This window comes from Amblyomma maculatum, chromosome 1 (genome assembly GCF_055883805.1).
Source record: "Amblyomma maculatum isolate TAMU_Amacu chromosome 1, ASM5588380v1, whole genome shotgun sequence".
In the NCBI taxonomy this organism is placed as follows: domain Eukaryota; kingdom Metazoa; phylum Arthropoda; class Arachnida; order Ixodida; family Ixodidae; genus Amblyomma; species Amblyomma maculatum.
Window position 1 is genome coordinate 104355259 of NC_139344.1, and position 12106 is coordinate 104367364.

At 44.1% G+C, this 12106-nt stretch overlaps 1 protein-coding gene across 1 annotated transcript in view; it reads left to right on the forward strand.

Moving 5' to 3' along the window:
- Nucleotides 1-7661: 7661 nt before the first annotated feature.
- Nucleotides 7662-12106, forward strand: part of LOC146203401 (serine/threonine-protein kinase 31-like) — a 237328-nt gene continuing 232883 nt past the window's right edge. The window contains exon 1 of the mRNA XM_084588737.1: nucleotides 7662-7812. Within this exon, the coding sequence (XP_084444863.1) occupies nucleotides 7811-7812 (2 nt within the window). The 5' untranslated portion in view covers nucleotides 7662-7810. The remainder of the gene's footprint in view (nucleotides 7813-12106) is intronic.

Genomic DNA, 12106 nt, shown 5'->3' on the forward strand with positions numbered 1-12106 from the left:
TCTGTATGCGTCCTCTTACTAACACAGTTTGGTAAAAAGCAGACACCACCTGATCATATAAGAGTTCCTAGCCTTGGAGGAAAAATAAAAAAATCACACTGCATTTTATACAGACGGTTCTAAAACAACTTTTTGTGTTGGTAGTGGTGTAGTAGAAGAAAAGCTTGAAAACAAAAAACAGTTAGGCTACCTCTGTGTGAAATGTTATGCCATCTCCTTAGCTGCGGAAAAGGTAGTAAAGTGCAACATCGTAAAAAGTATAATTTACACAGACTCACTTAGTGTGATCACAGCACTACACGCCAGAAATGCAACACAACCCTTATTAGGAAATATAATGCATTGCATAAAAACAGCTGAAACACGGGGACACGAAATTAAATTCTGCTGGGCGCCAAGTCACGTAGGTATAAATGGAAATGAAAGAGCTGATGCGTGTGCTGCAGCCGCCCAGAATGCAAAAATAGAACAAGTAAATGTACCTCATAGAGATGTCATAAAATATATACAAAGAAAATTGAAAAAGAAATGGCAGGAGTCATAGGACAAAGAAATCAACAATAAGTTACACGTACTGAAACCCATGGTAGAGGAATGGAAAACATGTAGCCACCAAGAGCGTTTCATTGAAGTGGTTCTATGTCGTCTTCGTATCGGTCACACACATCTTACACATAACTTTTTACTAACGAAACACGATCAGCCTACTTATGAAAAATGTGGAGACGTGCTCACAATCAACCATTTTCTAATCAGTTGTACAAGACTTGAAGATCTATGACAGAAGCACTTCCCACAACTTTACAATGAACATATACCATTCCATCCAAGCTTACTTTTAGGAGAAAGATCACTCATTGACATTTCCTGCATAGTTTCGTTCCTAAAAGAAGCAAAGTATCTAAATAAGTTATAGAACCTATAATAACTTCTTAAAGCCCTTAAAAAAGTCCAGATTCTAAACCTTGTTTTTGGCGCACGATGGCCTTAGTTGCCTATGTGCCATAAAACACAACACAACACTAGTATTGGCAGTGATGACTATTTTTCCTCAAAAGACTACTGGTCGTCCGTTGGCTGATAATTTTTTGTTCCGAGATTCAACTTTTCCATCGGTTTCAAGCCGATTCATCAAGTTCAATTAGTTCACAAGTTCATAGTGTTGCCTTAACAGTTGACATTCATTGTCAGCCTTATGGTTTGTTTTGAATAGCAATTTCAGAGCAAAAATGTGAAAGAATGACTGTATCGGCAAGTGTTATTATACCGCTGTCACATGGGCACTACGGACTGCAGTCGGCAGTGATTGTGATTGAAGTGTTGAGCACTATCGAGATGGACCATGCTACCCATACCCACTCGATTCCAGTCAACAAGTTAGATTGCTACATGAGAGATGGTGCTGCAGGCACGAAGGCCATCATTAGTTTGTTATATATGAAAAAATACTAGCTTGATTCATACGTTATTGCAAAATTTCTAGTTAGCAGAAGAAAGGAAAAGGTCAGCGACTTTGGTTGCGCATTGAATAATAGCCTGACACTCCATGATTGCCGGCAGTAGCCATATCAGTGTCAATTCACATGACACTGTTCCTGTGTTTGTTCCTCTACCTGTGCTCTAGCTATGGAAAGTCTCGAGTCTGTGCTACACGTATACATTTTTCTATCATCATGCTGTCCTGCCAAGAGTGATGAGTGGCCTTGCACACACAGGCAGGGCACCAGGTGACTAGCACACATAAGCCTGTTTCAGCCCGCATGTTTGTTTACCGCTGCCAAAACATGGCGTCTTTGAGAGTATGAACACAGCTTTGCTATGAGTATGTGAGTAACCTTTGCTTTTGGTATGTTCGATTAATTTCTGAGAACGAGGATGGCAAGAACATCTCATCCGCAGCGAGGCAGTTGAGCAGGATCATGGGCGATTGCGATTGAATTCAGCATGTTGCTGCTGGGTCCACATTGAGCTCGATTTCGATTGACTTGATCATGATCGAAAGCGCCCATGTGACAGGGGTATTACTGGTCTGGCCGGAATGTACGCCTAATGCCTCGTTGTCATTGAAGTGTTGGAGCCTCGAGTAATGTAGCCATGACTCATATGCAGAAGGTGGAGCCTATCAAGCCCATGTATTCAAGACACCACTATATATTTGACAGGCTCACGTCACCCTATATCCAATCCAAAGCATACATGGAAACAATAAAATTAATCCAATCCATACAAACTAATCTAAAACTAATATACTACACTTAGCCTTAGTTTTACATCATTAGTTACTAGCTCCTGCCCCTGTTTAATGCTGTCTTGTTTGTTGGTGTCTGTAGTGCAAGCACAGACTAGCTCCTGCAACAGTTGATGGATGGAGTTAAATAGATGGCAGCAAAATGGCGTTACAACCAGTTCCTAGTTGAGTAGGAGTACAGCAGAGATGGAGCCACTGCCAATGGCTGCGGCAGCTCAGGTTGCCTCAAATCAGTCTATCCACTTCTTGCCCCACACTCCCAATTAAACCCTATGTTCCTTTTTTCCTCTGCATCAACTAATGCTGAACATTTGCTTAACGAACTTGTAACTGATTTGAAAGATTTTTTTTTTCCTAAAAGGTTATGTGCCTAGCTAAGTGCAACGAATATGGTTACTCAAAACAAATGGCTCACCTTCGAAAAATTAGCAGTCAACCTTTGTTTTCACTCGATGTCTGTTGCTTTTGGTTCAGTAAAGCCCCTTGATTCAGAAAGCAGCGACTCTCTACTCCCTCCAGCTGCTTTCCTTGAGGAGTCCTTGGATTTATCTCATACTGGTGGACGAGCTGCACGCAGCACGCATTACCTGCCTATAGGGGAGAAAACCTGGGCCAGGGGGCGCTGCGCCGCTCTGTGCGTCAGCGCCCTCCATGGAGATCCCGTCAAAACCTACGCGCAGTGCGGCCGCGTCGTCTGCTCCCCGCCGCATAGAAAAGCATGCTGTCGTCTGCTCCGCGCTGCTCTCCAGCACGTGTTTGCGCACGCGCGCTCGGTTGTTTCTCTTCTCCTCCGGCCGCATTCTGGCCGCCGTCGCGCTCCAACAAAGGGGGCAAGAAAAAAAAAACTGGAATGAAAAAGTGACGGCGCACTTTTTCGCAAAACTCGTGAAAGTGTTTTTCTCTCTTCTCTCTTTCGTGTTGAAACGATGGTTGTCGGTTTTTTTTTTTTAGGTATCTCGTACCGCTCGTATCTCGCACCTCTGTTTGTAACTGGCGGTGCCGCAGCAGCCATCGCGGAACCAAGTCGGCCTCAAGAAACAGATATATGCCATTAATGCCATCACGCGGCGCTTATAAAGGGAAAACACATACGTTAATCGTTCTATCCTCATACACGATCCTGCTTCGGAAGCTCAAAACTACGCATTCGCTAGAGGAGATAACTGAACTAGGGATTGCACAGCGTAGCTGTGGAATTAAGAAGACAAAGGTTTACTTGGAGAGATGTCCCCTCCTGCATGAAAAGTCGTTAGGCATTTTCTCGCTCTTCGTCTCACGGAGAGAGGAAACTGCCGAAAGAATGGCATGCCTCGGCTTCTCGTCAGTGATCCAGGTCGTTAAGAAACCTCTCATCGTTAAAGGTAGATAAGTCATTGACTTTGGATGGCAGCGCCACAGCAGCGAACTCCCCCTGACCGCTGTCAGCAGGAACCAAAAGGTAAGGCGGCATGCTTTGTGCCTTTGTAGGGAACGCGTCCTAAACGCGCCGAAAGCAGGCACCACGGCGCCGGCAGCATCGCCTAAAACGTCTGTCCCCAAAGAGTTGAATAGGCCCCTTTCAAGTGAGCAGTCACAAATGGAAAGGAAGCTCCCCAACCAGCGCCCGGAGCACTCGTCGCTGTGTACACGCGTATCAATTCTTAACGAGAAGGCTGGACCCTTCATTCTCTGAACAACATAGAAGAGACATCAAGAGGTGCCGCCTCAAGTCCTTCAAAATACCTGTCGCTTGCCTCTGCCTTCGAGTACCGAATTCGCGTTCATGTTTTTTTTTTGTCTGAACCTGCCAACAAGTGCTCTTCGAAAGCAATGTCCGCGGCGATCAATTAATTATAATTTCTCACTTTCGAAAGCACCGATAAAAAGCGTGCCTCCAGCCAGCCTCTATGTCAGCCGGAGCCCAGAATAAAGCAAAAATAAGAAACACCACTGCAAAGAGCGCCAGCTTTGCGCGCACAGACGCACGACCATCCCCCCTCGTCCTCACTCTCCTTCTCCCGCTCCGCGTGCACGTGCGGCTGCCTGTAGCACGCGCTCCCGAGCGAGCGGGCTGCGCAGACTCCGCAGACAGCCGCGCGGATGCGCATAGGTTTTGTAGTGCCTCTCCGCTCCGCTGGAAACCGAGCGCTGGTGTTGCGGAGCAAACTCTAGCTTTGGTTCTCTATGGGCACCGTGCAGGAATAACTCGACGCGATGTGCACGCCCCTCGCGGCAGGAAGGAAATTTTCAGTAGTGGCCCGTGTGCCCGGCCGCAAGGCGGAGACGTGGCAGATCTGGGCCCGTATACAGAGTTTGCGTCGTTACCGAAGTGCCGCTATCTCATATGACCTCGAGTCATCTGATGGGTGGAAACGCCGGAACATGATGCTGCCACCTCTTCTGGTTCCGCAGAGGCAACACCCGGTTCCGGCGTTTCGACCAATCAGACTGCTCGAGGTCATGTGAGATAGCGACACTTTGATAACTGCGCAAACTCTGAATATGGGCCCTGCTGTGTGTGGGTCGCATTTGTTGTTCGTTCTATCTATTCACGGATCATTCTATGGTTACAAATGAAGTGCTAGGTTGTAGTCGCTCAGTTGCACACACGCTGAGTTCACTGCCCTGATGAAATATTTTTCACGTTCCCAAATTAGCTTTACGAAGCGAAGCAACACTGAGTTTGGATCGCTGCCGTCCCACGAGCAGTGAGCTGGCAATCATGCCCGGATTTGCCGCGTTAGATTTTCCGCGAAGATTTTTTCCCTAAAGAGGACACACAACCTTTATCTGCGTTTCAGTCTTTCTCAACTCGTCAAAAAAAATAAAAAGTAATTGAGCAACTCATAGGCAGTGCAGTGTTGCCACCTCAGTTGTCTTGCATTCCACCAAAACAGTCTCAAAATCCGCTACAAATCCACTAAATACTTAAAAAACCCACCAAATTTACCACTAATATGTACTGCGGTGCTGGATGTGAAAATAAGTGCAGTGAAACCTCTGTATGGCTTAAAAATGGATGGAAACTTATCCTCCTTTGTCACAACCTTCAGCAGAACAGGTTAAGCAAACGAAACCAGAATTTCGACCGCCGTCGTAAATAGCTAGCCTCTGCTGGTGCATACTTCATAAGCAGCCTCCAGCAGAAAAGCTGGAAAATTGTATCCCATATGTCTGTGGCTGATAGAAGAGAATGGTTGCTTCGAGTGTTCATTCACACTATTTTAGCACATCATTCACTGCCAGCACCCGGGGCAGTTCGCACTACACAGCACTGTTCGTGCCTTTCAACAAGAGTTCTTCCCTGCAGTAAATACTCATGCAAGAAAAAGTGACATAAATAGGCCATGAGGCTATCGTTCTTAAGAGTAGTGCGGAATAAATTGTTTAAAACGGCAATATGCAATATTTTACAGATTCATTTTAAGCATTTGTAAATGACAATTGCAAGGATACCAATCACACTGCTAGGTAACTGCAGGAAGTTCAGCTGGCTAAACAATCTTTCTACTTCCGCGTTGAGATGCGGCGCCGCGTACCTCGCAGGTTCAACGGACGGGTTAATGGATGGGATTATTTGTCACCCTAAAGCAGCCATGTGCAGAACGGCACCAGCTGCGAAGATCATCGTGGTCACTACCTCAAAGCGTATCATATAACTGTCCATGTCATCGCCAATGGAATTAACTGCATCACGGGTGACCAGACGGTTGCCGCTGTTTGAGATCATCCCTACAGTTCTTCGCACATAACCTGCAGGCATATTTTAAGCAGAGACGAATGACAGAACTTAACATCCACTAAAAATTTACTGTAAAACTTGAAATCCGCCAAAACAACGGGACCCGCCAAATAAATATTCGTAATCCATTAAAAAAACCGCTAGATGCAAATGTTTTTCCGCCAAAACACCAAAAAAAAAAACTCTTAAATTTAGCAGGAAATCTGCCAAAATGGCAGCACTGCTCATAGGCATCTGCACTATATATCTGCATGGTGTCAACTGGCATTCTTTCTTCACGCATACTTTTTTTTTTCTCGGAGTAATGTGATATCATGTCCTGTCTAATCTGTTTCCCAGCGATATGCTGTCATATAATCTTTCTATTGTATAATTCTGTGATTTCATGTTGTATGTCTATGCGATGATTTAGGTTAATATCTGTAAACAGTCTTTTTACGGGGTTGGTGCCCCTTCGTCATATGTCGATGCACTTTTTTTCTGCTCTCCCGGTTTTCATTGCTTCTGTAATGCAAACCAAACGAAAATTCTAAAAAGAAAAAAAAAAAAAAAACAATCTTTCCTGTCTGACGTGGAAGTACCAGCTGCCCGCTTCGCCCTCCACTGTTGATGTGATTCATAAGGCCCCTGTCTGCCATTCCATACACTTTATTCATTTCGTTGTGTTAATGACATTTTGATGTCTACTGAGCTGTTGAACCTCTAATGAACTGTTTCTCATGCCATACTGCTCAATCAAGGAACGTTGGTAAAAACTTATTTTTTTACTTATTCGTGGATGCTCTAAACAGATATTATTCATTACACGCCATCCTGCTCCAAACAAGTGGGCGAGCATCTGGCTGCCACCTGTTATTTTCCCTTGTCCTAACTTAACTTTGTGGCAGAGTACTTGAAAGTACGGTTAAAGAGGCACTAAGTATCATTACAAAAAAAAAACAACAGCTAGCATTTAAGTTCAGGCTGTTCTTTCGACGAAAGAGAACCATAGGCATGCTACATGCCTGAGAGGGAGGAAAACATGCATGTGTATTAGAAACCATAGATTGCTTGTTGTGCCGTACTGTAATGGAGTTTTCCAGTCTCATAGTGAGCACCGCGTGGACAGAGTGATCAGTGTGAATCTGCTATCCTTTCCTTTATCATCGAGAGAAGTGGCAACTGCCTCACCAGAAAGACAGCTAAAGCTTTTCAAAAGTCTTCTGCGTAATATAAGTGCCTGCAGCATTGTCAAGCCCTGGTAATCATGCTTGAGTTTTCAGGCTTTTTGCGTTGTTTTTTTTTCCAGGCTATTTTTTTCACTTCGACTCCTGCTTCATTCCTTTTCTTCTCCCATACTCTTTCCATCCTTCTCAGCCACTCAATTCCCCCACAACTTTCCTTTTTTATTTTTTCTCATGCAGTCCCATTTGGAGCGTTCGAGGCTTCGCTGTGCCACACATGGGAGGAGGGGTGTTTGCCACAAGTGGTTTTTGTATTTCCCCCTTCGTTTTCTGTTCGGTCTTTTCCAACTACGCACGCTTCTCCTTCTGTCGTCTTTCGTTTCTCATGTTTCCAGCCTAGAAATAAACGCTCAGCAGGCAGCCAGGGCTCGTCCGTTTCTTTCCATCTTGTGTCGTGTGACTCCCGCATTGTTTATGCTTCGCTATATCACTCCAGCTGGACCAAACTGCCACCATTTTGCTGCACAGATCCTGATTTCATTCCCACGGCCGCCTCTTTCAAGCACGCGCCCTGCCCTGTCACCCGTGCCGGCCAGTACAAAAATCTTCCGGCGCCCACCCACTCGTGGCACTGCCTGTTCGCCACGAGTGCCTGTGCACCGCGCACGGTGCCCAAACATGTGAGTCTTTAGTTTTCTTTTCAAAATGTTATTTTATGAACATCAGTGTGATGACATTATGGTGGCCTAGGAAATGTCACATTAATTATCTCTCATAAAAACAAAGACATGGGTGTGCAGAAACATTCAGAACTGCGAGAAATATTTTTGTTTCAGCATGTCTCTCGATACACTGAAGTGTAGGGAGCTGAAAGCAATACTCTATAGAAAATTATGGAGTCATCAGTCATAGATAAGACAGAGGAGATAATCAAGCTTAATAAGGTATGGGTCAGGGCCAGTTGGTAAAACATAGCGAACTTGACTCAGTCTCGGAGCTTTTGTGTTAGATACTCGAGGTTTGATGGTCATCTTGAAAACCTGGATCAATGTGTGCCTGGAATAAACAGGCTCATTCTAACCTGCCGCTTGGTCAATCTGTGAAGCAGATGTGCTCAATTTTTTTATTTTTACAATACCTGCAGCCCCTCTACTGCATTATAGTAGGAGAGGGAGAGGGGGACACAAAATATTATAAAACAAATCCACAGTGTTGCAGCAAAGTACATCTTCTAGTAACATGTTTCAGTTGTTTATGGTTTGCGTAAAACAATTGCGTTTAAACAAATCTTTGCAGCACTAATGTAGGCAAACCTTCAATTTATATTGAAACATAATGTGAGTGCTGTAAGTTAGAGGCAGTGATTTCTGTTTCATTGTGAAAAGTACTAAAGGAAAATTTAAGTCAAAACATTTTATTGCATTTATTTAACCCTTTCAATGTCGGGTGTTTCTGACCGTAACGCACCCCCAGTGTCCGCTTAGTTTCAGGGGACGAGCATAGCGATTTATTTTTGATTATGATTGCCATACAAGTCGACAGAATATGCACATTTCAGTGTTTTGCAGGTGTTGTTAATTATCATCATCAGCCTGTCTATAAGTGAGATAAATGAGGATAATATTAGGAAAGAACACTACTCAATACTTGAATAATCAGAAGAGCCATCGCTCCAGTCCGCAGTCGTTGAAGGTACCGCGCGTTCAGCCATCCAAAAGTAACTGCAGTGCACGGAGGGTGCACTTTCAGTGGCCTGCACAATGGAGAGAAACGGCACGTTGGGAAATCAAGATGACAGAGGGAGACGGAAAGAGGCGAAAACCACGAAAACAACCTTTTTTGCTGCTGCTAGCCGCAAGCAAAAGCACAGCGAGAGAGAATGAAAGCAGCGATTGAGTCATGTGTCAACCTATTAGAGAGGCAACGGCGCGCGCCCCTGTACTTGACGCATAGTAGCAGATGCGCCAACCGAATAACAACCTGCAAACCTGTGGCAAAATAAAAACCTGCAAGCGAGTAGTGTATGCTGAGTGACCGCTTTCCCAGCAAAGGAGGTGGCGGGGGTGAGCACGGTCGCTCCAGTACTCTTCAATATATACGTATCAACACAGTGCTCGGCAAAAATGCCAACTTGTAGAAAGATTTGACAGATGGTGCACCAGTCCAAGCGTGCCAGCTTCACGCTCAGGTGCGAAGTTTTGAACGCACGATAGAGAACATACCGGCACGTCAGTGACAATGTGGGGTGGAAGCGCGAAAACATACTGGTACGTTCGTGACAACAAAAAGGTTAAAGGGTACCAGCAGTGTCCAGGCTGAAAAATTTGTGAAATTTCCCCGTAACAAATTTAACAGCAACATATTGCATATTCTCAGTTGCGTCAACATGTACACGATGGAATCAGCCCCATACCGGGCAAGGACACTAATATCAGCCGCACATATGCCTCATATGCAGCCTTCTTTACTGCCATAAACACATTCTTTAGATTTTGCTGCGAAAAGCTCAGTGCTCTTCCTGCTTTATTAAAAGTATTATGTATATGCGGAGACCATATTCAGCCCCGCCGGGGTGGCGCAGTGGTTATGGTGCTCTACTACTGTGCCCAAGGATGCAGGATCGAATCCCGACTTCGGCAGCTGCTTTTTGATGGAGGCAAAAAGCAAGGTGCCCATGTGCTGTGTGATGTCAGTGCACATTAAAGAACACCAGGTGGCCAAAATTTCCACAGTCCTCTCTCTCAAAGCCCGAGTCGCTTTGAGACATTAAACCCCACCAGAAAAAGTGGCGTCCAGATATTTGCAACTTTCATTTTTGGTCATTTCATTATCCAGGATATACCTATTAGGACGTTTGTTTCTTTGTAAAGCTAACTGAACACACTTCTTGCTGTTCAACAGCAGAATTTTTCCAACACCATTTTTGTGTACGACACATATCACCCTGAAGCTGTCTGGAACCTATGTCATTTGTGACAACAGAGTATAAAAGACAATCATCGGGATACAGGCACATTTTAGGAATTATTTTTGAGACATAGTTCTCAGTTGTTTGAATTTGCTGTGTTCCTAAGAAAATTACCGTTACTTTCTGGAGATGTTAAACTCAACCCGGGGCCCGATTTAACACAGATTGCAAAACAGTTGAAAGATATTGCAACCGACATCAAAGAAGTAAAAGAAAAGCGACTGACTGATATAGAGGAGAAAATAGATGCCATATCGGCCTTAGAAGCCAAGATGGATTCCTACAATGATCAGCTTAATTCTCTGAAAAACCTCGTTCAAATCCTAGAGAAAAGGATTGATGACCTAGAAGATCATGGCAGGCAATCGAACTTGATTGGTTTTGGCCTACCGGAGGACCAGGACGAAACAAGAGAAATGCTGGAAAGCGCTGTCTGTGAAAACATAATTAAAAGAACTCTTGGGCACACCAAAGCTGCCTTAGAACGAATTCACCGTTCAGGAAAACCAGAATCAGACAATGTTAGGCCAGTTATTTTTAAGTTAATGGATTCACGGCAGAAGACTGAAATAATAAAAAAAAGGATTCAAACTTGAAAACAGCTCGTTCTCTGTTGGTGAAGACTTCTGCCGAAAAACCAGAGCTATAAGAAAAAAGCTATGGGACAGTGTGAAACCAAACCGTGATCAAGGTGACAAACTTTCGATGGTCGCTACTAAGTTGTACATTAACAGCAAAGTGTACATCTGGAACGATGAACTTAACAATAAAGTACCACTTGTAAAAAACGAGGAAAAGCAGTCTCGTCCCAGGACGCGCCAACAAGCGCAGGCAAAAGCAAGTCACTCTTAATCTCAAGATTCCTATCAACGCCGTCTTGCAAGCGTCGAAGTTCACTATATAAGTCTACTCGAGGCAGTAAATCAGCTTTAGTGCAAGAAAAACAGCTGAGAATAATTAACCTTCATGCTCGAAGTGTTGTCAATAAAACCGATGAACTTGAAATCCTATTGCTTGAATACGATCCTCACATATCTATTATAACTGAGACCTGGCTGCATGAAGATATTAGCAATGATGCGATTTTTCCACCCTCCTACAAAGTGTTCAGAAAAGACAGGCCCTCAAGAGGTGGTGGCGTGGCCATCATAGTCAAAGAGCAAATAATAGCCACCTTAGGTGAAGATGTTCCTGATTTTGAGTGCCTGTGTTTGAGACTCATGCTGGGGTCATAGATTTATTCTGTACGCTCTCTACAGGCCCCCTGATGTCACCAGTGACTACCTGGATATGTTCCAGATGCATATGTTAAAATACAAGAAATGTAAAGTACTATTGATGGGCGATCTGAATCTTCACTGGGAGAGCCTTGAACAATGCACAATGGCCAATAAGCATGTGAATGCAGTTTACAATATCATGTTCATACACGACTTAGCTCTGATCGTTCGCCAGCCTACGCGCGTATCGCGCACTGCTAGTTCCATTTTAGACTTGGCATTTGTGCCTCGCGCATATTCTGATTGCACTGTATTGGTTGAGCAAGGGCTTTCTGATCACAATCTCGTGAGCATTTCAATACCCATTCATAAACACAGCTTGCCAAAACAGCAGCAAATGATGACATACAAAGACTACACACGCAGCGATGATGCCCACATAATACATCACTTAGAAACATCTCTTATCCACTTTGATGGAAAGGATGCCTGTGCCCTTTGGAATGAGTTTAAAGAAATATGTCATTATTGTCTGGACACATTTGTGCCCACGAAAAGAAAAAAGACAAATAAAGTCACTCCCTGGATGAATCGACAGATTATCCATCTAAAACGAAAAATAAAGCGACTAAAGAAGAAACATCTGCAATATAACTTGATCCTTGAACTTAAAAATGCCCTCGCAAAAGCGGTACACAGATCTAAAGATTTCTACTTTAAAACAACTCTGCCAAACTTCTTAAAAACTGACCCGACCAAATTTTGGGGATACATCAGCGATATAAA